Raw genomic sequence first — 26,031 nt, forward strand, 5'->3', positions numbered from 1 at the left:
GGGCAGGAAAAGCCGAGGGTGTCCACTACCAGCAGTAGAGAGTGATAAGGAAAAGGGATGACGTGGCTTTTTAATCCATTTTGCATATTTGGGAAAAAATAATTGCCTTGTGTGCTACTCGGTGCTGCCTAAGCTTACTGGAATTTCCAGTAGGAATAGAAGGGAGATAGATTGTCTTTCAGAGGTTATCTTCTGTTGGCAGTTACTACAATGTGTAGTGATAATAGCTGCTTAGTCTCAGTCTGAGGTGGTTTCTCAGGTGGTGAGTTCTTCCGATTAGAGCTCGTATGTGCCTGAATTTACGGGCACATGTTTTGCAGCCTTGCAGATGAGGCAACGTCCTGTTTTCCCGGTGATGACCGGCTCTCTCGTGCCTGAGTGGCATCTGAAGGGTGCAGTGCCAGAGCTGGGGGGTTCTGCACAGCAGGTATGCCTGGCTGTGCTCCAGGGTGGCTTTGTGCACGGCTTTTTCTTTGGTAGACCTGGTCAAAGTGCAGTGACGATAAGATTGTACCTGGTCCTTTTTTTCCTACACGCTATCTCTTCTCTGCAGTGGCAAAGTCATTTATTCCCACCACAGGCTGAGAGCTGGTGGATGCCAAGGGCCAGGCTCCACAGACACAACCATCATGTGTGGAACATAAAGGTGTTAGGGGCCTGGATCAGTTCAGCTGGGTGTCAGGGGGTTCTGTAATGCAGCGATGGTAGGTCTCTGCACAGAGAAGCTCACAGCAAGGATCACACCTAGGTGGCAGATTATGTCACAGTGCTTTGTGTCATCTGCTTTCTGTTTACTGCATGTTAAACTCCACAGTCATACAGTGTCTGCTGTAGTTTATTTATTTAATACTACTTTTTTTCCCCCTGTGCACTGCAATGCAGTTAGTCCACTGAAAGTTTCGGGAAGCATGGAGTGTATGTGGTACATGTATTCCTGCTTTTTGTCTAGTAGTCTGCTCTTTTTTTCTATTTTAATTGAACATAATTTTGCTGACTCCAGCTCATGCTGCATGATCTCAAATACAGGAGCATGTCAGACTTGCACCCCTCTGGAAACTGTGGGTTGTGCCAGAACACTGAGATCCCGACGTCCAGACAGTGTCCGTGTGGAGCATTTGCTGCTCTGGAGAGAAGGGCCAAATATGCTGCAGCAGGCAGATCCTGCAGGAGGGGGAGGCAGTTGTGTCTAAACATGTTTGAAACCTTCCCTCTGCTGATGAGTCAGAGGCTGTTAAATTGCTGTAGATCAAGCAGGGTGTCTGCCTCCTGCCCTGATTGTGTGAGTCCAGCAACTTCTCTGTGGAGATTTTTCTCACTCATTCTGCATTAGAGATTAAAGCAACCAAGGATGGTTTGTAAGCCTCCCTCCCCCAGCCTGTAGTTAGGGCAAACTTTGCTGAACATACGGGACCACTGTGTTGATCAACTGTCTTGAAGTTTTTCCTCCTGCCCAGGATAGGAGGAAAAGGCATTATGTGATTTTTTTTTTTATGTAATAAAAAAACCCCAAACCAAAACCCCCAAACACTTGTGGGACAGCACATTTTAAAAGATTTCTTCATTTGGGGAGATGTCACATGAAATTTTGAACCCAAGATATCAGTTTTGTCTCTACCAAGGCTTTTTGTGAGCAGGGAGTGGCTTCTGCTTCTGCTGGAGACGTATCTGCAGTCATAGTGAAATTCCGCATAGCCAAAGCAACATTAAAAACAAACCCCAACTTGGCTCCAGTGCGAAAAATACGGAACAGCAGTTGCTGTGTGCAGGATGAAAGCTGATGTTTTGCCAACCTGAAGTGTAAAGCTGGTGCTGGAACTGGGGCCTGAAGAATGGGAGCGTTTGCCAAAAGGAAATGGAAGCAGGGATGGAGGGTTTCGGGGAATGCATCAGTGTCGGCCATGCCAAAAAACGTCTCCCCCGTGGACAGGTCTGATTACAGGAGTAACCGCATTAGCCCGGGCGAAGTGCAGCTGGAACCACAGTTGGCCTTTTGCGTTTTCTAGCTGGGGAAATGGCATCTCAAATGCAGGAATAAGGTAGAGCCGGGTTTGGCTTGGCCAGCTGTGTTTGTGCATCTCAGAGACCCGAGGGCTGTGCAGGGATTCAAGAGGAAGGCAAGAACACCAGCAGAAACAAAGCCCAGTTTCTCTGCTTGGTGTGGTGGGAAGGTCTGCCAAAGATGACCTCTTCCCTCCTCGCCCAGGGGGCAAGAAGGAGGCCACAGTTTTTGAGTTGCTTTCAGGTTTTGGAGGCACACACAGTGTATTTGCATGTAGGTTTGCCTTCAGTGTAGCTCATGAATTTCAGATATGTTTACCCAGTGTTTTTAGGGTTTTTTTTTCCCTTGGATGGAATATCCTTCCCTTTCTATCATCTCATCTCCCTGGTTACTGAAGGATATCCTTGCAGTAGTCCTGAGCACATCAGAGAGCAGAAGGCCATGATGGTCAGTCAGGTGACAACTGTGTGCAAAGGAGGTGGAAATATATATAGATAGATAGATAAGATATATAATATGCTTTGGGAGCAAGTTCATTTAGTGCATTAATGTTGCAGCTGCCCAGTGTCATGCTGGGAGGTGAGTGAGGAGCCTGCCCTGTGAACCCCCTCGTCCCACTTCCACTTTGCACTTCTCGTGCTCCAAGCAGAAATGCATTTTTTCTCTGTTTCATCCTTTTAAAATTCTGTTTATTTCAGCATTCCTTTACTTTGCAGTGGTACTATCCCAGTGGTACCTGAGCAAAGGACAAACTGAGCTTCTGGGAAGTATCTTTGTGGTTGTTCCAGCTTGTGCATTAGTAACAGCTGAACCCACGTCACCGCTGGCTGAACCCGCTGAACTCTGTCAGCTCTGGAACAGTGCTGACCTGAGCCTTTGGGGCTCCTTGCCTGGGTTAGTGAGCTCTGGAGCAAGGTGGTGAGACGCTGGTGGAAAGAACCAGGTGAAGGAATGTGGGCTGAAAAAGGGGATCGCGGAAGATGTGGCGAAGGGGAAGCGCAGCAACAGGGTGTCAGCACTGACTGGCTGTGGGCACAGTGCATGCCAGTGGTGCTTCTCCTTAGGGGTGCCTTGGTCTAGCAGTTGCCTCATAGGCCTGAAGATCAGAAGACCTCAGTTCTGCTCTGGTTCTGGCTTGCCTTATGACCTCAAGGAAATCACCTTGGTTTTCTTGTTCTTTTTGTCCTCCTTGCTTTCAGTCATCAAGACTGATCTCTGCTCAGGGCAGAGGCTGTCACTGGGTGTATTTATTCAGGGCATAGATTCACGGGTGCCAGTTTCAGTGTAATAAATAATGGCGATTTCACCAGGATCTTTTTTATATGAATTGGCAAAAAACGAAGTGCTTTTTAAACCTGAACTGAGTGAGAATCAGAAGTGCCTAGCTTAAAACATTTCCCTCCAGCTCTCTGGCCTGTGGTGAGGAGCTGGTGGGAAAGTGAGCCTTGACCAAGGCAATTGCATTCAGAGAAGCAACTGAAGCAGAGAAGTTGATGCACTTCAGCATTTAGCACTGGGTAGAACGAAAAATGCAGAAAATGCCTTGACCTGAAAACATGGTAGAGAGCAAAAGTTTGCTGCTGCTGTTTTGCATCTGTTTTAGAGAGCAGCACATTAGTCTTTCTGTACAGAACTTTAGGAAGGTCATGAAGAGTTCAATTATTGCAGCATGAGCAGTTTGCAGTCCCTGATTTGGAAAAGTTTCCATAATCTCATTCTGGGCCCAATCCTTTGCCAGGATTGGGACTTTTTATAGACTTAGTCTTTTCAGGTAAGTTGTTCTTTTTTCTTCATAATGGTAAATGTTGCAGGTAGGAACTTAGTTCCAAAGGCTTTCAATGGATCCAGCCCGTCTCCAGCTGTCAGGGAATCTTCTGCTAGCAACAAGTTAACCTTACGTATTTTTCAGAATACCATGAAGTGAGTGATGCCTGCTAGTATTAAAAGCAAAATATGGATCTAGCTGAGTCCTGGGGATGCCATGCCCTCTTGTTTTCATGAAGATAAGGGTTTAATAGAAAAAAATGCCAGCAGGTGGTGCTTCAGAATACAGGGTGCACCTGGGCTTTGTGGGACAGGCCAACATGAGTGTTGGACATCACAAGCAACTCTTCCTGTTCCTTGTTATGCAGCGTTTGAACAAAATGTTCTGCTGCAGTGGGAAAACCATTGCTCACTCTCTCTCTGTTTTGTTTTTTCCTCTGTACATTTACATCTAGCAAGGCACCTCCACTTTACATAAACACCCTCAACATCAGAGTGTAACACAAGCTCGTGTCAGCCGTCCCCGCAATGAGCTGGGGAGGAACCTCCATGCGGGAGCTTGACCTTTTCCCTCTTGCTGGGACTGCCCTCGTTGCTCAGCAAGAAATAAACAATTGCTGGCATATACACAGCCCTCAAAGGCAGCGCCCGCTCCTGCAGTGGCTCCAGCTTCTCCCCTAAAGAAGTGACCACTTTGTGGGCTGGTGCATGGTAAAGGGTGAAGAGAGCTAGAATTTAGCAGGCTTTAAGAATTAGGGTTGACCATTAATTTTTTTAATGTAATGAAGATAGTATTTGCTGATGAGGAGACAGGTTGTCAAGAGTACAGAACGTTCCCTGTCCAGCAGTAGCAAAGCAGGGATGAAATTTTGTCATCAAGAAGGCTAGCTTCGTTTTTCCCTTTTTGGATCAGGTGTGCTGCTTGTTTTAAAATGCTCCTAATGTGAAAGGTCTTCCTAGGGCTGAAAAAGGAAAATGTTCCATGCTAACCAATTTTGTGCATTAGAGTCCATTTTTCTTAGCTGTTGACTACATCAGTATTATCATTCTTGTCCAAGAAAGTGGTGTATGAGCAAGGGCTACAGGATGAGGCCATTATAGGAGAGAAAAACATAGGAAAATCTTACTTTAAAAAGCTGAGGGTTTCCTAGGCTCTCCTGAACTCTCTGTTCAGAGCAGTGTTCAGGAGCTTTTGAGTACTGATGGTAAAACACACTGCTTATAGATTTTTGTCACTCTGGTAAAGTAATTTTTCACATGTGGACTTCAATTCTTTCTCCTCTAAAAGAGGATTGAGACTTAGCTCTTTGAGTTTCTGCAAGACTTAATTAGAGTGATTTGAGAATGAAGGATGCCCTGTCAGTGTCACTTATTCCTCGTGCTGCATCTTCTGGGTACTTATTAAATTCAGTGGTTTTGCGTTTAAAATCAGCATTACAGGATTTTGGAATGACACTGGTGGTGTGGTACTGGCTGGTCAGTAACTAGGAGGGTCAAATTCCAAGTTGGCATGTGTTATTTTCACTCACATAAATTTTCACAGGAGCTGCTGCTTCTTTTGAAGCCCCGGTGAAACTGGATCCCTCCCTTGCCCCCCAGTATTTTTTTTGCACAGGCCATTAATGATAAATGTTGTGTGAATATTTTCAGCAACTGAAGGCATCTTTTACACCTACATGCAGGGGGGACGAACTCCTTGCACGTGTTGACGTGTCTGTTCTCCCCTACAGGTCTTTACCAGGCAGCTTTGTTTTTAAGCTCGTGAGTGATTGTTGCTCCTTGCTCTGGAGTCAGCGCAGGTAGAAAGGAGCAGATGGCTCAGTGCTGGCTAAGTGCTTGCTGATACACAGCAAATTGCTTCTGTAACCCACTGATAGGTTTCAGGCTTTAATTGAGGCTTTCAGCAAGGCGCTCAACAGTGAAAAGCATTCTGCTGAGAAAAACATCAGCGTAACCATGGGCAAAGGTTCAGGATAGCAGAGTTCAATCCCCTTGGGGATGGCTCCTCTATTCATTTATTTATTTATTTATTTATTTTCTGCTGCTTTCCCACCATCATTCAAGGCTTCTGTAACGTTGTCTGCAGATTACAGCTCAGTCTGTCAGTGCAGCGCAATCCTTTGTGCTGGAAACGTGAAGCAGAGACTGATAAGTTTGGATTTTGTGCTTGCAGCAGGCTCGGTGTGTCTGCGAAGGTACCTGTCCCCTGATGCTCCCTTTGAGTCCCCGTGTGCCTGCTCTGAGCAGCAGCTTTGGTAGGTCTCTCTTGCGTGGCAGGGAGCACAGTCCCCACTGTCTTCCCTCTTATGTACGTCAGCATCATCAGAATTTTAACTTTTAATGGACATCTTTAAAAGGGAAAGGAAAACTCCCTTGCTCCTTCCTCACCCCAAGCAAGAATGGATTTGACAGCGGAAGAAAGATATTTGTGGTGGAGTTGTCTGAGCAGCGTCCTGTTGGGCAAGAGTTTCCTCCAGCAGCTGCCCCTGAGGCTGAAGGAGTTGCTCTGAAATGGAGTTGTAACTCGCCCAAATAAAGGGTCAGTCCAGGCCAGGCAAGGAGGCAATAACCCAGTGGTCAAACTCTTATCCCCCCCCATATCCACTCCTTGTCAGCTTTCAGTTCTACTTTGAATTGGATTTCTTCACAGTACAGGACCAAGGAATAAATTTCAGCATGGAAATTGTATCTGTTGAGCCAGCTTGGTTTAGTGTCCTCAATTAGCCTGAAAGGACTTGCTTCAAGTTAAAAAGCTGTCTGGTTGTCTTAGAAGTTTAGATTTTATTTAGTGTTGGAGTGGGTCTAACAAAAAGACCCTAATTAAAGGCACTACCTGAATAAGAGAAATTAAATTCTATGAGTCAAGTTTCCTGAAGAGTCTAAGAAATCTCTGATGATGGTAGAAGTAGTGCTGGTAGCTTAAAATTACTGCTGGGCTGTCTCTGCCCCAAGGAGATCAGAAGAACAAAGATTTTTTTCTCTGTTCTGAAATCCCAGACACATTTGATAATGTCTGCAGCACGTTTTTATGTTCCTTTAGCTTTTCAGTGGCTTAAAATGCACTGGAAGTGTGAACTACACTGCCAATGTGCTTTTGTACTTGCACGAATTTAATTAAAAAGATAATTGGATTGCTTTATCAGCCTTTACATGTCAGCCCAGTGCTGCCCTCCTCTCCCCCCTCTTAACAACATTGACAAACCCAAGGCATCTGAAGTCTGTATTTTTCTGCATTGTTCTCTTCTCTCTTGTTTTGGATAGGGTACAGAGGTGACTGTTTGCTGTTGAGCATTAGATCTGCTCCACGGGGGGAAGGAAGTGGCTGATAAGCAGAGAACCAGCCCTGGTCAGATGGTTCCTGCTGGGGCTGCCCTGGGCGAGTGCAGGGGGAAATGCCCTGGAGCCACAAAGCTCCAGAACAAAACAAAGCAGACCGACCCTTTGCAAAGTCCTCTGCTTTATAGCACCCAATGTATAGCCCAAAATGTGCAGCTGAACCTGCAATCTGCACACACAACACGGGCAGTTCTTGTGATTTCCCCGGAAATGCTGCTGAGGAATGTTAAGATCCATTTTTAGTGCAAAACACCAATGTTTTCACGTAAACAGAGAAGTGCCCAGCCTGTGCTGTAAATAAACCTGAGGATATGTCCAAACTTCTTGACATACCTTTGAACAGAGCACCAGGCTCACACACAGAGAGGAGTAGAAGGGCACGTGAATGAAACACAAGTGGGTCTGTCAGTGCAGAGCTCCTTCCCTGCACAGGGGCTGTGAGGGGCCTCTAGCACTGCCCTCCACACTGCCCACCTTGGCAAGCCCCTCCTGGTTCTAGTGAGCTCTTCCTTTTATTTTTTTTTCCAGGAGTAGCATTTTAACACTCATCATTGTTTTCCTGCACTTCTGGAGTACCATCAAGCCACCTCTGGGAATTTGGGAGGGTGGGTTTTCTCTAGAGGATACCATTTATAATACAAAGCAGCCTCTGTTCCAGTTGTTTGTGGCAGCATTGCTGCTGAGGAATAAGAGTTGCCCTTTGCTTATCCAGCTGGTCTGTGCATGGGGCAGTTGGTGAAACAGCTTGGGCATGGCCAACAATAGTGGAGGGGCAAGCAGAGGACTGGGGCAGATGGAGTTACATAGTCAGGAATGCTGTTCTTGAGAGTGGAAATGGTCTTGCTTGGAAGATTTGGAGACTTCACAAGTTGGTGTCTGTTCAACCTGGAGGGTGACAGCATGACTTTTCAGGGTACTTCAAGACAGAAAAGAAAGCCTGTGGGTCTGCTGGAAATTTGTGCTTTGATAAAATTGATTTTGTTAAATTTTGACTGTAAATTCACCAATTAGCAATGTAGAATAAAGTATCTCTGCAGTGATGTTTTGATGGCCTCTCTCTCTCCCCCATTCTTAATGACTCCCTTTAAAAGAACCTACAGCTTTAGAAACAATGCAATAGCAGGTATCTGTTATTAGCCCAAGGAATAAAGTGTTTGCAAGAGGAGATGGTGAAAATAAAGATGCTCTAGAGTTAAAAAAAATATTTTAAAAATAAAAAGAATCATGGTTTCCCATTGCTTCCACAGAAGAAATCGGTTCAGATGTACAAGGTTTTCTTGTCCATTTTAAAGTTTTAAATACAGCCTCTCAGCAACCAGAAAAGGCAAAACTCAAAATTCAGAGCAGCCCACTTGGCAGTTGCATTATAGGAAACCCTTTCCTGTTTCTTGCAGAAGAAGATTTACAAGTACAAGAAGGTGCTCAGTAACCCCAGCCGCTGGGAGGTGGTGCTGAAGGAGATCCGGACGCTGGTGGACATGGCGCTGACGTCCCCGCTGCAGGACGACTCCATCCACCAAGCACCTCTGGAGATTGTCTCCAAACTGCTCTCAGAGGTATGACCTCAGCAGGGCTCCTGCAAGACACTGTCACGTGTAGATGAGAGACAGTTAAAAGCTTGTGAGTCTTGGGCTGTCAAAATTCTGCCTGTGAGTCTACTTGTGACTTCTGCTGACTTGAGTGGAATTTGCACTTGCTGGGGAGAAAGGAAATTTGACCCATGCTGTTAGGTAGATTCCTAAAAACAAAACAAACCACATTTCTCTTTAGTTTGTTGGTTTGGGGTTTTTTGTTTGTTTAATTGCTTGGTTTAATATTTATGGTGAATTTATTATGGGTCTGATTCTTGTCTAATTTCAAGTCAGTGGTAAAACTCCCCTTGATTTCTATTCCATTGGCTTTGCTTCCATGACCAGTAATTCTTATATACAGAGCAATAAATTAATTATGCAGCTATTTTATTATTACTAGTTATGTTTCAAATGTCTAAGTTTTCATTAACAGGAAATGTAATGCCAAAAAAGTTTTTCATGTCTTAGTTTTGATTTACAAAAATTTGATATAAGCAAAAAAAGTTGCTATCTGTTTTTCTTACAGTAGTCAAAAGTCTTAGCAACTCAGAACTTGGTAATTTCTGGATGGATTATGCTGCTGAAAAAGCCCCAAGCAAACTCTTTTGCATAGGTGAATTCCAGTCAATTTATTGGCTTTTACTGGTACTGTGTTTAAAGAAGGGATTTCAAGAAAACTGCAGCAGTTAGTTTATTACCCACAAGTGGTAACCAACACCACAACAATCCTTTTATTAATTTTTATAGAAACATACAGCTTGCCTTAAAACATTTTAAAGAAATGTATCACTAGATTTAGTTTTCTGGATGATTGAGACCTCCTCGGGCATCCCGGTGATTGTATGCTCAGCTTTGGTGGCTGGGGTGACTTAAATCTCAGTGGGCTGAGGGACAAATGGAAGCTTGGACCACTGCTCATGGCAGACAGTTTACCACCTTCTTTAGGAGAGTGATTTTAATTCGATGATTTTTATTCAGAAAATAAGCAATTTCAGTCTTGAACCTTTCTGTTTGTGTCTGTGGTAACTGAGAACTGTGTGTGCTGATGTGCCAACTCAGAGTACTCTTTTCTCATTCATTGTTTTCTATTCAACTCTTCTAGAACAACAACTTAACCACTCAAGACCAGGAGAGCATTATTGTGGTGAGTATCCTTCTGTTGAAATCTGAGGATAAATCGGTATTGTTTCATGACACTTCTCTTAGTGCTTGTCTCTACCCCAGTGAAGTCTCTACCCCAATGAAAGCATTTCCACCAATGCTGGTAAACTTGGGCAGCAATCAAAACCATTTGTCTGGTTTTTGTGTGGCTTTGTAATTCCTCTTGTTTCATAGAGGAATCACAATAAACCTTTCTCATCAGTTTATATGAAAGAGCACAGCATGTGAGTGTTAATAGTCTCCCCAAATGGCCCCCTTACCAGGCTACACAGAGCAATGTTCATATCTATATATGTACTTTAAATAGTCAAAACCCATCATTTGCAGATGTGCCCTATAAAACCCTGAGGCTTAGTAGTTTCCTGAGGGGCTGATGCTACCATATACAGAATGTCTCCATTGCTGATAGTATGTGAGCAAGTGATTGTTGTTGTAAGTGTGGATATGTGTCACTACAGTTTAACCCCCTGCTTACTTGATTTGTAAAAATAGCCTCTTCAAAGTTTTTCTTTTCTGTAGATCATGTTTATTTAGACATAGAAATAAGTGAATCAAATAGCAGCTCTGTTCCTTGTGAAACAAAATACAAAATCTCAACAATTTATCCAAGATGGAACTTGGTTCCCCATCACTATAATTTAATTTCATTCTCTGGCAATTTCCAGGAGATTTTCCCAGTAATCTAATCTAGAACCTCACCACCACCTGATTGTATCACATCTCCATGGCTCTTTCTGCGAAATGACAAGGTGGCAGGTAGCTGCCAGTAGGTGTGAGTTCTCTTTATCTGCTGCCTAAGATACCATTTTAGATGGAATCAGTCACTGAGATAGGTGTCTGAAGTTGCATTTGCTTTTCTTTGTAGGTTGTGCCCGAGCTATTAAGGAGGTAGCAGTTCCTGGGCATTCAGAGCTCACTGCCATTACACAGATAACCAGGCTATTCTTGGAAAGTATTGCTAATACTGTGTATTTATGTGAAAAGTACACAGTGATTTACTGTGCAGATGGAGCCAGCTTGCCTTCTCTAGATGGTGCTGGAACAGATCAATATTCCAGCCAATCCCTTCCTGCTCAGGACAGGGAGGCACATGTTGCCATAGCTGCTCTTGACCACAGCACTCATAAGGAAAATACAGGAAAAGGTGCTTTCAGGCTGTTGCTCTTCCCCACTGTATGTACAGACAGAGCCATGACTTGCTTGAGCATCTCTGTTGTGGTTTGGCAGGTCCCATAGCAAACACTCCAAAAGATGGATTCAGGGAAGATCTCGAGCTCAGGTGTTGGATGGGGAGCGAGGATATTCTACTCTGACTGGACTGGTGTTGTGTTCTCCATCAGCCACCGTTGCTGGGCCAGCACCAGAGAGGAATTGAACAGTTGCAGGAGGATGGCACACGATAACAAACAGAAAGTTCAAAGTTCTAGTGCATAACCAAAACTGAACTTTGCAGATGTGTTGGGTTTCGTTGTTGAAATTCCCACTAATCTTGACTTGTGTGTGTGAGTGGCTGTTGTGAAACACAGCCATTGCAAGCAGACTCACAGGGCTGAAACCCTTAAGGAGATGAGAGGGAGAGCAAAAACCAAAGCAGTAAAACTCCAGATGCCATCCAGATAAAATATCTGGTGTTCAGTTGCTTAATACAAAATGTCCTGGCTGCTGTATTTAGTGCCTTACTTTTCAATGGGTACTGGGAATCCCTTTAGCTGAAGACTGGAAAAACCCAAAGGCACCATCACATAGAGACAGTGTATTATTCTAGTACCATTTTCTGATTTACAAAGGAGGTAACAGCAACATAAATTCATTACACCCTCAGTGGCAGGTATGACCTCTAATGTATTTACCCAGCATAAGCACATTGGTTTGCGTAGCAACAAAGGAGGAATAGTGATCTCAACTTTCACAAAGTTAAATGCTTGATTTGGATGAATAGGGTCCTCCTAGGTGAGAACAGGGCTGGGTCACTTTTAGTGGGCTATTTCTCATAAAAAAGAACTCAAAGTCTTCCATAAAAGATATGTGTGTGTGTGTGTCTGGTGTTTTTCATTTTTTTCTAAGTGAAGTAGTGAGCCAGATTCATCCTTGCCTTATTACATCCTAAAACAATTGGTCTGCTCCTGTTTTTATTGAAGCTATTATAAAAATCTCTCTCCTTTGCTGTGGTTTATGTATTTACACTGGTGCAGTTAAAGGCAAAGTTTTCCAGAGAACTCATGGCAGAGGTGTTCTTGAGTTTACTTGTAAAATAAACACATAGCCCACCTCTAATTTCTTTGGTTATGCTTTTTGTCCTTTTCTAAAGCTGAGTTCCCGCCCTCACCCTGAAAAATAGTTGTTTGCAATATGCAGTTGCAGTCCTTTAATTGAATTTTTCTCTCTTTTTCCTTTTAAAGGCAATTGCACCTTTGCTGGAAAACAACCATCCTCCTCCTGACCTCTGTGAATTCTTCTGCAAGGTATCAGAACAGTTTTTCTTTCTGAAATCTCATAGTTGTAGATGAGCATAGTTCTTTGAGGGGGTGGTTGTTTTTTTCTTTAACTCCTTACGTCCTACCTGAATTGATTTCAGTTTTTTGGTCAACATCCAGTGATAGTGGAATAGTTAACAGCACCATTATGATAAATAGAACTGTGTGCTTTAGTACATCAGTCTGTTTTGTCCTGATACTGTGTGAGAGTTACAGGTTTCAGACTCCCACACCTCAGTCTGGGTACAGGAGGTGTCCTACTGCATGTTCTGTTTGGCTAATGCAGAGATCATTGGATCTGTGTTCAGATGAGGTGGTAATGTGATGTCTAACTCAGCCCTAATGGTATTATGTCACTGGGACTTAATAAGGACCTATCCTCTTCTCTGGTAAATCCATGCTTGTGCTGCATTTTGCATCTTTTCCATAAACTTCTGGGTACTTTGGGTTGCAGACCTTATGGATTTGAAAGTACTACTTTTCCTCTAGGCCTGTTAGTGTTTCAGTTTCAAGTCTGCTTAAATTTGCTTGCTGATGACTGTGTATGCATCTGTCAAACATTCTGGATGCTGCTTGTAATTCCCATCCAGAGTTTACTCATCAGCTGCTTCTTCCTACAGAAATTAAGTCAAGTTTCAGAAACTCCTCTGACTGTTGCATTTTTATAAGCCACTTGTAGGGTCTTCTCCAGCCTTGGACTCAGGGCATTTTTATTCCTGGTTTGGGTCTTTTTTTGTCTTTGGTCTCCATCAGAGATGGGCGCCTGATTGTCTGTAAATGTGTGGGATGGGCTGTGTAGAGTTGCAGGAATGGAAACAGGTTATGGACTTTTCAGAACTGAAGTGGACAAGACTAATGAGAGGGCAAATCTATCTTCACAATTGACCCTGCCTTGAGCAAGGGGTTAGACAAGATGACTTTCAAAGGTCCTTCCCAACCCAAATTACCCTGACTGATACATTTTGATTGTATATTTTATCTTGTGATGGGAGAGTGGGTTGTTAGTACCCTCCAAGATCCACCAGAGGTTTTTAGCCTGGATCCCAAGGAAAGGTTTGTGCCATTACACTGCCTGTGTGTACATATCTTCCTGCCTCCCAACCCATTTCAAAACTGTTGGCAAGCTTCAACCAAATTTGACAAAAGGGATATGAGTCCCCAAAATGCTACATTCGAGTGAGTTTTGGGAAGAATGGGAGCTCTTGAACCTGTATAGTCTATTAGATGTCAGCAAATTCATAGGAGAGAGCAGCGTAACCCAGGAAAGGCTAATTTAGCCCTTGAATCTTGTTAATTTTGGGGTAGTCCATTCATGGGGTGTGAAACCAGGGGAGACCCACCTTCATAATTTCTGCAGCTCACAGAATGACCTGTTGCTCGTTCCAGCACTGCCGAGAGCGCCCGCGGTCCATGGTCGTGATCGAAGTGTTCACACCAGTGGTACAGAGGATTCTCAAACACAACATGGTGAGTGCAGGAGAGACCTGGCCCCCCCAGACTGTGAATGCTGCATGTAATTGTGTGTTACTTTGTATTCAGTGGGATTTTCCAGAGCATCTAAGCAAAGTGTTGTTTTGAGGGGCATTTCTTTTGGCAGCAGTGCCAGCATATGAAGCTCCAGCTCTCTCCCACCTGGCTCTTGGTGCCTTGTTTACTCCCCACATGCCATCCTTGCAGTTAAAATAGTTTAAAATCAAAGAAATAACAAAATCAGAACAGGGACTTTGTTGATTTTGAGCTAGGGCTCCCAACATTTTTTTTTTAAGACACCCCCAGCTCTCTGGATTTCCATTTTTCTTTAGGCTTATGTCCAGTGAGTTCTTACCTAGATTTCCTGAATTTCTTTATGCTTTTCTCCTATTATTCTTCCTTTTCATTGCAGGATTCATGTACATATTTTATAACTGTTCTCACCCAGGCTTTTCTCTTTTCATTGCCAATCAATTCCTTGTTAGTGTTTGAAATAAATGCCAGAAGATTGTCCTGCCCTGTGGAGCAGATTTTCCCTCCCCCTCCACAAAGATATTCTTACATGATCCGTATTCCTTCCCTAAGAGAGTTCTGGGTTATTTACCAGCTCTCCAGCCTTTGTGGCATATTAAATTTCCTGCCATGATTTTTAAGTTGCATAAAGAAGTCTTACTTCACAATGCTGTGGCAAAGACTAAACAAATAAGTAAAATAAAATATTTAAGACAGTTGACTTGGCAGTGATCTCAAGGATGAACCTCTGTAACTACATAATCAACTTCTTTTCACTAACTGATGTAATTTTAGAGACCATCTGCTGTCGTGCTGTGTGCAGCATAAACCCAGTAGAAAACAGTTCATATTTCTTATTTTTACAATCTTATTATTTAACTCCCCGAGTTTACAGAACTAGGTAGAAAGCCCAAGATGGCAAAAAGGTCGTATTCCTGGCTCTGTGCCTGCACTCTGCAGACATGTAAACATTTTTGAATATTCTGTACCGTTCAATGAAATATTCTGTAAATGTTATTCTTGGATTCCAGACTGATGTTTTTAAAGCATCCAGAGCTCTTGAGGGGTCTCAAATAAAATCTAAATGCACAGTGTAATGCTTGTATTTGGTTAGCTTCAGAGAATTGGGTATATTTACCATACTTAACATTTGCAGATTGAAAATCAACATGTCTGTACCGCAGCGTGTAGTCAGGGAATTTATGGTGTCATGTATTAATTGGAGTGGATTTGGGCACTTTACCACTCTCCAGGGACTTCTGTACTGAACAGTCCTTTAGAGAATGTGTGTGTGTGTGTGTGTGTGTGCACGTAACTGAAGTTACATTTTAGGGGGACGGTGTTGTTGGCAGGAAACTTCACCATCTGTGCAGCTCAGCGTCCGTAGAGTTGAGCTGGATCTCTCCACCTTTGCCTCTCATTTGTTCTGTGGCCTTTGAAAATTCCCAACAAGTTTCGTTCCACAGTTTTCTACTTATAAAATGGGGAGGGGGTGTCTCATTTGTCTATGATTTTGAGATCTCAAAAGATCTCAAAAGATGGCTTTTTGTCTTGCTGATACTGCAGATTACGTGCAGGACTGGAGGCTGTTGTGTGTTGAGTTGTTTGGGGAGTGCTCAGCAACCTCCTAAAACCTTTGGATTTCAGCTGTTTGTAGGCTCAGCCCAAATGTTTGAATATAAGCACTATTTTTTTTTTTAGCAAACAGTATCAACAGTGTGTATTGTTCTGTACTTGATATGCTGACAGGGCATTGTATTATATTTAGAGAGATATTTTATTTTACAGGGATCAGCAATGACATCCTTTTCATGACCCCTTGGACTTGCATTCTAGCTTCAGTTAAGACACCCACATGGGTTGAAAAATTTCATAGTCAAATTGCAGCTGCAGGAGCTCTTTTGCAAGGCGTGTTCATGGAATTATTCAAATGTTGTGTGAGGCACACATGGTCTCATGCCCTTGGACCAAGTCAATTTGCTCCTGCCAGAAGGAGTTGTTGGAAGTTTAATAATTTTAGTTGTAATACCAAGTGTGGAATCGCCCACAGTCCCTTTGCTGGGTGAACTTAACCAGGTAGACATTCAGTACTAGCAGAGTAACACTTAAGGTTGAAGGAGACATTGTTCAGCCTAGGCTCGTTTTCACATTTTGGGTAATTTTCTCTAGCTGTAAAACTTAGGAGATGTTAATACAGGTTGTGCTATAGAAGTGCCTGAAACCAAAATGAGTTAGCAGGAGGTTTCAGTGCTCTGGGAATGTATCTTCCTTTTGCAGACCACCACCAGTTCATTACCACTGTGGCATTTCTTTAAGTTGCCATGAAGTTTGTCCACAGGCAGCTGCTGGAGGGATAACTGGGGGTGCTTGTTTGTCCTCAGAGGACCTTGTTCACCCCTTGGAAATTCAGTTCTGCAACACCTGTGTAATAAGGTTACACCTGTGCAAATGTGAAGAAATGTGCTGTGGAATAACACTCACCAGACAGCAGAACTTACTCCTTTCACATCTAAAAATAGCAGGTGATGTGAGGAGATGCAGGATTTCAGTTTGCAGGTGCCTTTCTGACTGCAGGATTTAAAGAAAGTGACTGTTGAGCTCACCTGTCAGATTCACATTGTAGCTGGAGTAAAATCCCTGGAGAAAAAACTGACCTCTGGTTTTACATTTGACTGCTTATTGATTGCGTGCCCAAAAGATTTTCTCTAAACCCAGGGTACATATGATGCCAAACATGGAAGTATAATATTATTTTTGAGTTTTACTTTCAAAAATCTGCAGTGATAAGTGGAAGCAAAAATGCAAACCAACAGCAAAAAATGTTCAAAATGAAGGTATAAAGTGAAATGTACAAAGGAAACGTAAGTGCAGGTGGGATGTTTTGTTCTTGTTTCATTAAATTTTTTTTTTTTTTTAAAGTGGGTATGGGGAAAGAAGAGATTGGAAAGCATGTAACTATTAGTGGGCAGAACATAACATCAGCATGCAGCAATACTGTCCTCTTGAAGCATAATAGCAAAGTGAATTCAGTTGGGTTTGAGTTGATTTCTTTTGAAAACCCACAGTTTGGCCGTACATTCACCATCTTCACCGGGTCTCTCCTTTTTGGACAGGATTTTGGGAAGTGCCCTCGGTTGCGGCTGTTTACTCAGGAGTATATTCTGTCTTTGAACGAGCTGAATGCTGGAATGGAGGTGGTGAAGAAGTTTATTCACAGGTTAGTTGCATTTAATTTATGGCATATGTCCAATCCTGTGTACATGCCTTGGTGTGTTGCTTCTCCCACATCTGCTTGTCCCCTTACTGGCTGTTAAGAGTAGCTGGTGCTTTTTTGGGACTGGCAAACAGCAAATAAATTGAGTCCCCCAGCCAATGTTACTGAATGCTCTTTTGAAAAAACCTGAATTCTCAAATATGCCTGGGGCTTCTGCCTAGTTCCACACTGGAAGCAGACTTTGCCTCGTGTACATTCTTCCTTTATATTTAGACTCAAAGCCTCTACAAGGATATTTTCATTAACATTCAACCTCATAATGCTCAATTATGTGTATGTTTTTTGGAGGTCTGTAGGGCTACCACATCAGGTAAACTCATGCTGCAGGTTAGCCTTGATCATAAATAGGGCAATTGGTAGGGATTTACAGAGTTAAAGTATCTCTCTGTTATGGCCCTTCTGAAAGATTCCCTGAGGATGCTTATCCAGGTTTGACACCTCGTTCTGTCTGGCTGGTTTTACCCACAGAAATCTTCCTGGCAGTGATGTCATCTTGGTTTTTGTTTTTCAGCATGCATGGTCCAACGGGACAATGCCCACATCCCAGAGTCCTGCCAAATCTTGTAGCTGTCTGCTTAGCAGCCATTTATTCGTGTTATGAGGAATTTATCAACAGGTCAGTATGAATTCCCAGCTGCTCACTTCCAAACCCAAGGCATCAGTAAACAAGATGGGTGTGGGTCTGTGGGAGGGTGTCTTTGTTCTCACCTGCTCATTGCTGGTGTTCTGGTCAGTCACATTTATGTGTTTGTAGATACGTGGTTATATTTGTTACACTCGGTGCTGGAAAACCTGAAAGGTGTTGAACCTTCATTCACTGGTACTCACCAAAGGGAAGGGTGACACCTTGAAGAAGGGGTTGTGTGTAAATCCCTGTATATCTACAGCTTTGAACCCGAGCTGGTTTCACAGTGCTGCCTCCATTACTGTGGAAAATTCGATTTCTGACTTGCCACAAAATAGACGCTGCAGTTCTTGACACACGAGCCAGTTTCCAGTAGGCACTGAGGGTTCCCCTCTGCTATGTTTCCTGTTTGTTTATGCCTATCTGACTTTCCTCATGGTAGAGCACGGACAGGGGCTGCTTAGTGTCCAGCACAAATTCCAGACGTGAGGGCTGCAGACAAATGTCTGGGCATGTACTGTAGCCAGATACATACTTGGGCATGGATTCTGTTACGGCTTTGCACAACTTGGATGGGAAAGTTCACCTTTATACTAAACTGGCATGTCAATTAGAGTAATGAAAAGCTCAAATCTTTGTAGAATAGGGGCTGCAGAACAGTCCTATTGGAGCCTTTTAATGTTTTTAATTGATTTCAGTAATCCGATTACACAGGGGAAAGCCGTCCGGTGGGCTGGGGTGAAATACGGTGGGAAATTGCAAAAAGTCTTGGCTCCTCAGCGTTGCACTCCCTCTCCTGCTCCCTGCTGGTATGTCTGTCTATTGAAACAAATTGTTTATTTTTCAAATTCAGTCGGGACAATTCACCAAGCCTGAAGGAAATTCGGAATGGCTGCCAGCAGCAGTGCGACCGAAAGCCTAATCTCCCCCTCCGCCTTCTGCACACAAGTCCTGACCTGGTCTCTCAGGAGGCCACCTTGACTGAATCCCGTCTCAAACCAGTTATTGTCACTGCAAACGAGATCCACGTGGAAGTGGAGCGCAACAACACGGCGAACCAGAAGATGACAGCCAGCGTGGGCAACGACAGCGAGCCCAACCTCATCGACTGCCTGATGGTCAGCCCCACCTGCAGCACCATGAGCATCGAGCTGAGTGCCCAGGCAGACAGGATCCTGGGCTGCTATGTTGAAATACTCAAGATGCTGTGAGTAACTATTTTCAAACAGCTTTTTGAACAATGTCATCTTAACAATGGGGGGCTTTTCCCACAGGCCTGTTGTCTTCAAACATCTGTGGCGGGCAAGCACATGGTTATAAATCTTAACTCCAGCTCGAGAGAGTCCAGCCTTTGAAAGAGACATCTGGCACTGCCAATATGTTCTAAAAATAGCATTAGGAAGATGAAAATGGAAAGCTTATTTGTACAGTTAACCTCAGGCATTTTACAGAAGACGGGATGTTGCTGCCAGTGGTTTCTGTTTTTGTTCTTGCCCACCAAAAATAAATAAAAAAATCCATTTGTCTTCTCCAGGGCTCTTGGGATTGCCTGAGACAGAGCTAGAAAAGGCAGGTCTGTTCTAGGCTCAGTGCCTGTGCAGTGATAGGCAGCAGGAGTTGGGTGAGGTTATTGTTCTTTACTTAGGTGTTCTCCCTTCACGTGTTTGTAGAAGTTTTATGATTCATTCAGATTTACTTGTGTTAGAATGGAGTCTCTATTTGTTGACCAGTTGCTTTGGTACAGTGAACCTGTGTTAGGAACAGGTGCTCAAATAATCTTTACAAAATGATGGCTCCAGGGTTTCCTGAGAGGCAAATACTCTGAATATCTTCAAAAGGAATACAAAGGAAAATGTTCTTCAGAAAAAGCTTGTTTTGCTCCTGGGTAAATAAATGAAATACAATAACACAAAAGGTGGACTGCAGAATAGAAGCTTGTAATAAAAGCACAGTAAAACAACATCATTAGCTTTGACAGCCAGCTCTGGTACTGAGTTGCAGTATGTCTTTGGGCAAACTGTTAAATTATTTTTAAACAATGTAAGGCTTAATGAAGTAATAGTTGAGTTTTTTAGAATCCAAGATATGGTGGTTGAAATTTGGACTCCACTGTAAACCATGAGGATGCAGCTACACTTTAGTCAAATCTGGAGGTTTGCTCTCAAGGAATTAATTTAAGTCAGACTGCTGTGATGGAGGTTTCTGTGAAGGTTTTGTCCCACATTTCCATTTTATTCAAAATACATGGTACAAATTTGCAACACAGCTTTCACTCAGTGCAGATCTGGCTTGCAAATACTTCAGCACACATTCAAAACCGGAGACAGGACAGGTGAATCCAAGGTACTGTTCCCATTAGATTCTTGAGCAGGAAGTTGCTGTGAAGGCTGATTTTATATTTTTTTCCCTGTGGCCTGGGCTCTTCTGCCTTTAAAAATGTGCATTAAAAAGCACAGCATCTGAGTTTGCTTCATCTGAGGGCTACTAAGTCTTCACCCACCCAGGTGCTTCATTGAGCACGTCGTGTATTTATTCTCATCCCCTTGGACTGTCGCTGTTTTCCATAAACACTGAACTCTCTCAGTCCTGGTGCTGGCTTGGATGCTGACTCACTAAGCATTGACGGTTTTGGTTTCATCATGCAGCTGACACACACTTATAAACAAATTCACGAATGGGCATGTTCTTCCTCACAGCCTCTCCACATTTTAAACATTTGATATACCAGGTCTCAATCCCTCTGTAATTTCCTACGCAAAGAACTCTTATTTCACGCCATACCTTAAAATAATCTATTTTTTTTTATTTGTTTGGCGTCTCTTTGAAAATCAAGCTGTTCAAGAGCAGCAGTGAAAATGGGAATCTGTTCCTGTTATGGGCATTGAAGGTGTGGAGCAGCTTTGGGGCCTTTCTTGGGTTGTATGATGTGAGTTCTGATGGGTGAAACCCACAGGATGAGAAGGCCCAGCAGCAGTACAAAGCTGGTGCAGCTCTCCTCAGATTGACCTGCCAGAGTCCACAACCTGTGAGAACACAGGACAGCTTCCAAGGCAGAGCCATGGCTGTACAGATTGTAGCTCCACTGGTTAGGGTTCCCTTCCATTCCTGTTCATCCCTTGGTTTTTTTGGAACCCAAAAGCGTTAGTGCAGGACTAAGTTCTGCTGATTCTGCCACTGGCTTAGGAGATTTTAGATAAGTCACTTATAAGTGCCTCATTTTCCTCATCTGTAAAATATAGTAAAGATTTTTAATGTTGTTTTTTAAGTGCTGAAACCAGTGATGGAAAAGCATTGTAGAAGGGCTTGTAGTTATTACAAAAGTACATGCTGTTATGATGCTGATTCCTTTCATGCTCAAACTTTTCTTGAACAAAGGCTTTCTGTTGCACAAAATACTATTGCTGTACTTTGAGAATCTGAGAATATGAACAAAGAGTTGAAGAACATGCCAGTAGGAAGAAAACATTAATTATAAAACAACTGCTATCCAGGAGGTGAGCTCTCAGCAGGCAGTCACTAAAATAATGTTCTTATTAATAACAGTGGTAAGCCAAACATAAATAAGTTGCTTAGCATTGAGTTTGATTGTTCTTTTAGGTGTCTGACTCAGTATCATCATCAAAACAAGAGAGTCACCAGCAATGCTATCTTTTTTACATAATTAACTTAGGGCAGCAGGCAGTAGATCATTTAGGCAGATTTTAATTATTGAAACTCTAGCAAATAAGAATTCTCAACAGTAGCTTCAGCAGAGCACATTTTATTATTCACCTGATTCTTACATATACTTACTTTTTGGGGAAAAAACTCACTTCTAACCTTAATAAAAATGTTATTTAATAATCACTGTAATACCTCACTTTTTGCACAGAAGGCTAAAAGAGCACTTGGAAAGTTCATCTGTGGGGCTTTTATAGCACCCAGAACATCTTTGACCCTCTTTCTAATGTAGTTGAGTAACAAAACACAACTATTGCATACTAAAGGAAAACAGAAAACTATGATTTTAAAGATGTTGGCAGATGACCCAAAGTCTGGGCAGATGTTAAGGCAGACAGTCTCTAGTGGAACATGATATTTTTGTCCTGCACTCAAAAGTGGATCAAACTTCTGTGTCAATATTCTCTAACACAGTCTGGACTCTGACAGTGTTACTGATGCCAGTCAGTGCCTCCTGAATGCTACAAGTCTTAAACTGGTGCATAGAAAATGCACTAAATTAATTGAAAACTTTCTGTTCATCACATTAAATCAGAGGCTCTGAGAACAGCTCAGTGTTGCCCATCTCTTACTTGCCTGTTAATGTCTCCATGACTTAGGGAACGTCTTGTACAGCCAAACTTGAGCTTGAACAGCACAACTGTGGTTAGAGGAGGTTGTGGTAGGAGGACCTTGTGACCTCTTCCTTGGTCTGGATGACTTCAAAATCTGAGTTTCACTGGAAGGATCCCACTGGCAGCACCCAGAGTTTCACTAACTCCTTTAGTGAAATCTGGATCAACAAATAGCAAACTAAACTGGCTGTGAGAACAGACCCCTCTTAGGGAAGCTGTGATGGTGTTGTATCCTAAGCTGTTACCCTTTGTCTGTGTTATTTTTTGTTTCCATGGCTGCCTGTAGTGACAAGGGTCCTTCCAGATGTCCAGACACTTGTACCCCTGTCTGGGGCCAGTGTGACCAGGGCAGTGTCACCTCCTTTGGGTAACCTTGTGTTGCTGTTTCCTGGTGCTTTCATGCCAACTGTGAGCAGTGGAGCCCGTTTCTGTTCTTAGCAGCCAGGGCAGGACCTTTCTAGGGTATTTCAGTGGTGCTAAATTTTCCTCTTTTGGAAAAACCACAAGCCCAGCTCAAAAGAGGGCTGAACATGAAAAGGTACCTCACTGTTTTGTAGATAGCAGGTTTGTGCCTTATGTGACAGAGGGTGTGATGGGGCTTTTTTTCAGTCTGCCCTGGAGCCCTGAGCTAAACCTTGTGTCACACAATTCAGGGAGTTGGACCTAGAGCCAGGGAAAGAAGGGATCAGGAACATGACGAGGGGGCTTGATCATCTTGTCTGATATCAGAGGTCATCTAAGAGATTTTTGAGCTGCTCAAGCTGCTCAGTCTGGAGAACAAGCTGCTTCCAAGTAATTGCTCATGTCTCTTCATTGTCCTCCCAAAACTGAGGACTTGGGGCTTGTGCTCTCTCAGAGATAAGAGCAGCAGCTTTCCAAACACAGGCACCCACTGGAGCTTCCCCTGCCTGCTCTGCATTCCCCAATAGGTCAGTGGCATGCTCTGAATATCCCAAGTGGATTCTCTTATGTCATGTTTATCGGGGTTGCCCTGGGCTGCTAGTATGTTTTGGATTGTTTGTGCTGCACATGACATATGGGCAGGTTTTCATTTTGGTGAAAGGTGATCCCGGGGAAGGAAAATGTATTATGTTGGCAGGCCAAGAGCGACGATGGCCCAGAGGCAAAGTCACTGCAGTCAGGGATTATTTAATTAATATAGTTGTTCTATGCTTTGGCCAATCCCCTAGAAAACGTGTGCAGCAGCAGGTGATGGCTCTGAGGAGCTGTCACAGCCTGGCTTCCTGACCCCCAGCCCTCCACACACTTCCAGGAACCCGTAGGTCAGGCTGCAGCTTGGCTGCTGTGCTGTTCACCTAAAATTGCAAGTCCTGCAAAAAAAAACAGAACCAGGGAGTCTTTCTGCCCCTTTCCTTTTATAAGGCTAGTCCTGGGATTTGAGCTGTGTGATGAGCGTGAATGTTGAGCCCAGCACCCTTTGAAGAGCTCCAAAGGGAGTTTGTCACAGGTGCTCTCCCTGGAGCTCTGGGCTCCCTCCTCCTCCTGTTCTGGCCTCTTTGTCTGGCTCATTGCAGTGGTTGTTAACTGCAGCCAGAGATAATCCATCTCCCTTTCTTTCCCTGCTTCAAACACTTCTGTCTTGTATTACAGCTTTGAATGGACTGGAAAAAAAAAAAAAGAAAGGAAAAGAAAAAAGCAACTGTCTGAAATGAAAGATGAGTGAAGATGAGATGAGCACAGACAGAAGGAAAATGTTTTTGAAAAGGGAATAGGTGGGAGGAAGAGAAACACCGTAGGCTTTTAATAAGTAGTTTAGTTTTATTCTCGTGCTATGTTTGTTTCATGTTTCCTAGCTCAGGCTGAAGGGATTACAGGCTGTGCAGATTTTATGTTCAGGTCCCACTCATGTGACCAAATTTTATATGTTTCATTGGAAATGGTTGTTTTTTTATTTCTTCTCCTCCTAGGGAAGCAGGCTATGGTTTATTTTCACTGCCCTCTCACAGACCTGCTCTGCAAATGGAGGCTCCCCAGCTTCAAAAGTCAGAGTGATACTGTCCAATTCTGCTACAGTTTCACTTGATCTTAGTCTGTTACAAAACATCTCTTTTCTTACTCTTGCAATTTCCTTTGAAGATCGGCCATGAAAAATTGATTGGTTCATATTATTACTAATCACAGCTCTCCAAATTGCAAAAGAAAGAACTTCAGTGGTGTAACACTGAACTTGAGATGCCAGAGGAGCTGAGCCTCCAAGTGGGTCTCAGTTTTTAAGCTTCTGTTGGGGAAGATCTGTAGGTGCTGTATCTCGTGGGATGTGAAGCACCTTTAACACCTTTGAATTCCCTGACTCAGCCTTTTGACTTTCAAGTCTCACCTGCTCGAAAATCTGCACTTGAAGTTGTTTGCATGTACCGATAAAAATGTGTCATTTTTAGAGTAAAATCATCTAGGACTTTCCAGAGGGTGTGTATATTTAAATTTAAAAAAAAAAAAGTCTGTGCTTCATTCTCACACCTAACAAACACAGTGAAGCCCAGGCTGTGTGGGTCAGAGACCTCTGGCAGTTCTCATGGCTGCAGCTCTACATGTGTTGCATCAACTGTCTCCTACAGAGACCTGGTAGGTGAACAAGGGACTTTCAGCTGAACCTGAATACAGGTCAGAGTTCTGTGTCGCTGACCCTTTGTGTCTGTAGGTCAGAAACAACAAATAGTCATGTAGAGAGCCCTACTTAATCAAAGCTTTGTTGAAAGAACCCACAGAGCTGATCTTAGAGATGCTGTGTAAGAGGTTTCCTTGCCTTATTTCAGTTTCTGTGACAAGCCCCATCCTCAGGTGTTTCGTGTTATTCACTTTACACTGACTAAGTGGAAAAACAACCCCTGTAACAAAGTCCTGCTTCATGTCTTGCTGTTCTGAGACACTAAAAAATTGATCATCTTCCTTATTTGTTCAATGCCTAAGCAGGTAAGGGACTTTTTGTCTCTGGAAAGAACCTTAGGAATGGGTGATCACAAAGTCCTCTCCCTGCAACTGACTCACACTGACTTTAGATTTGTTTAACCCTTGTCCCAGAGTTGCTCCTAATTTATACCCGAGAACAGAATTTTTGATGGAGTAGAAAATGAGGCTCATTGGCTTCTAGTGCAACTGGCATGGGCATGGGGTTTTCTTTTGTTTTTTAATATATTGCACTAGTTTCAGATCACAGTGGGTTGGTTAGTTGCGTGAGATACTATACATTTTTGTAACCTGAACTCATACTGCTCTTGGGCAAGTGATAACTGCTTCCCTGGTTGATTTTTACAGCATGATCCTCCCTTCAAGTAAAAATTTTTTGCATGTTGCCTCTTAAGAATCCCCTTGTCATGCATGTACATTTTCTTTGTGTCCATGAACACGTCTTTGTGGACTGTCCCTATCGCGTGTTACTAGTTTATGGAAATTTCTGGGTTATGTGGTTCAAAAGATGGATGAGACTTTTGGAAATGCATCCATCTTCAATTTCTCTGGGCTAGAACTTTCTCTTTGCAAAATTGCATTCTTTTGGAATGGTTCCTGTGCATATGTTGTCTGTCTCTAATGCTATCAGTAGATACTGTCCATTTGAGAACATTACACTTCGTTCCTTCCTAAAGACACACCATATTTTTGTGCCAAGTTTCCAGTAAGCTGCAGCCAATAATCTGTTTTTTAACACTAAAATCTGAAAGGTAGCAGCAGTAAGAGGAGGTGGTAGGCTCTTGAACATTGCCTCTACAAACATCTCAAGGTGTTCCACCCCATATGAGATTTACTTCTGTGCGTACTCGTGGCTACTGATGGGAGTGAGGGTGGCCTGGCTGGCAGTGCCAAGAGCTGGGCCTTGACTGTGGATTCTGTGCCCTGTTTTGGTGCTGACTTGCCAAATTGTCTTACTTTCTGTGTCCTTCACTTCATCTGTCATACAGTGATTGTGCCCTTTGTGGAGTGCCTTGGTTCAGCAGTTCATCAGTGCTAATTAGCCACTAGATGTTTGGGATCATTGGAAGGGTAGGGGTGGCAGTG

The 26,031-nt window shown here is 43.2% G+C and overlaps 1 protein-coding gene across 1 annotated transcript in view; it reads left to right on the top strand.

The window, feature by feature from the left end:
• The window catches only part of CMIP (c-Maf inducing protein), a 61,954-nt gene that overhangs the window by 20,210 nt on the left and 15,713 nt on the right, over window positions 1–26,031 (top strand). The window contains exons 4-10 of the mRNA XM_029965514.1: window positions 8,494–8,655; window positions 9,773–9,814; window positions 12,231–12,293; window positions 13,692–13,772; window positions 16,901–17,004; window positions 17,573–17,677; window positions 18,540–18,893. Of these exons, the coding sequence (XP_029821374.1) occupies window positions 8,494–8,655; window positions 9,773–9,814; window positions 12,231–12,293; window positions 13,692–13,772; window positions 16,901–17,004; window positions 17,573–17,677; window positions 18,540–18,893 (911 nt within the window). The remainder of the gene's footprint in view (window positions 1–8,493; window positions 8,656–9,772; window positions 9,815–12,230; window positions 12,294–13,691; window positions 13,773–16,900; window positions 17,005–17,572; window positions 17,678–18,539; window positions 18,894–26,031) is intronic.

The sequence above is a fragment of the Manacus vitellinus genome, unplaced genomic scaffold (assembly GCF_001715985.3).
Source record: "Manacus vitellinus isolate BGI_N305 unplaced genomic scaffold, ASM171598v3 scaffold_10_pilon, whole genome shotgun sequence".
In the NCBI taxonomy this organism is placed as follows: Eukaryota; Metazoa; Chordata; class Aves; order Passeriformes; family Pipridae; genus Manacus; species Manacus vitellinus.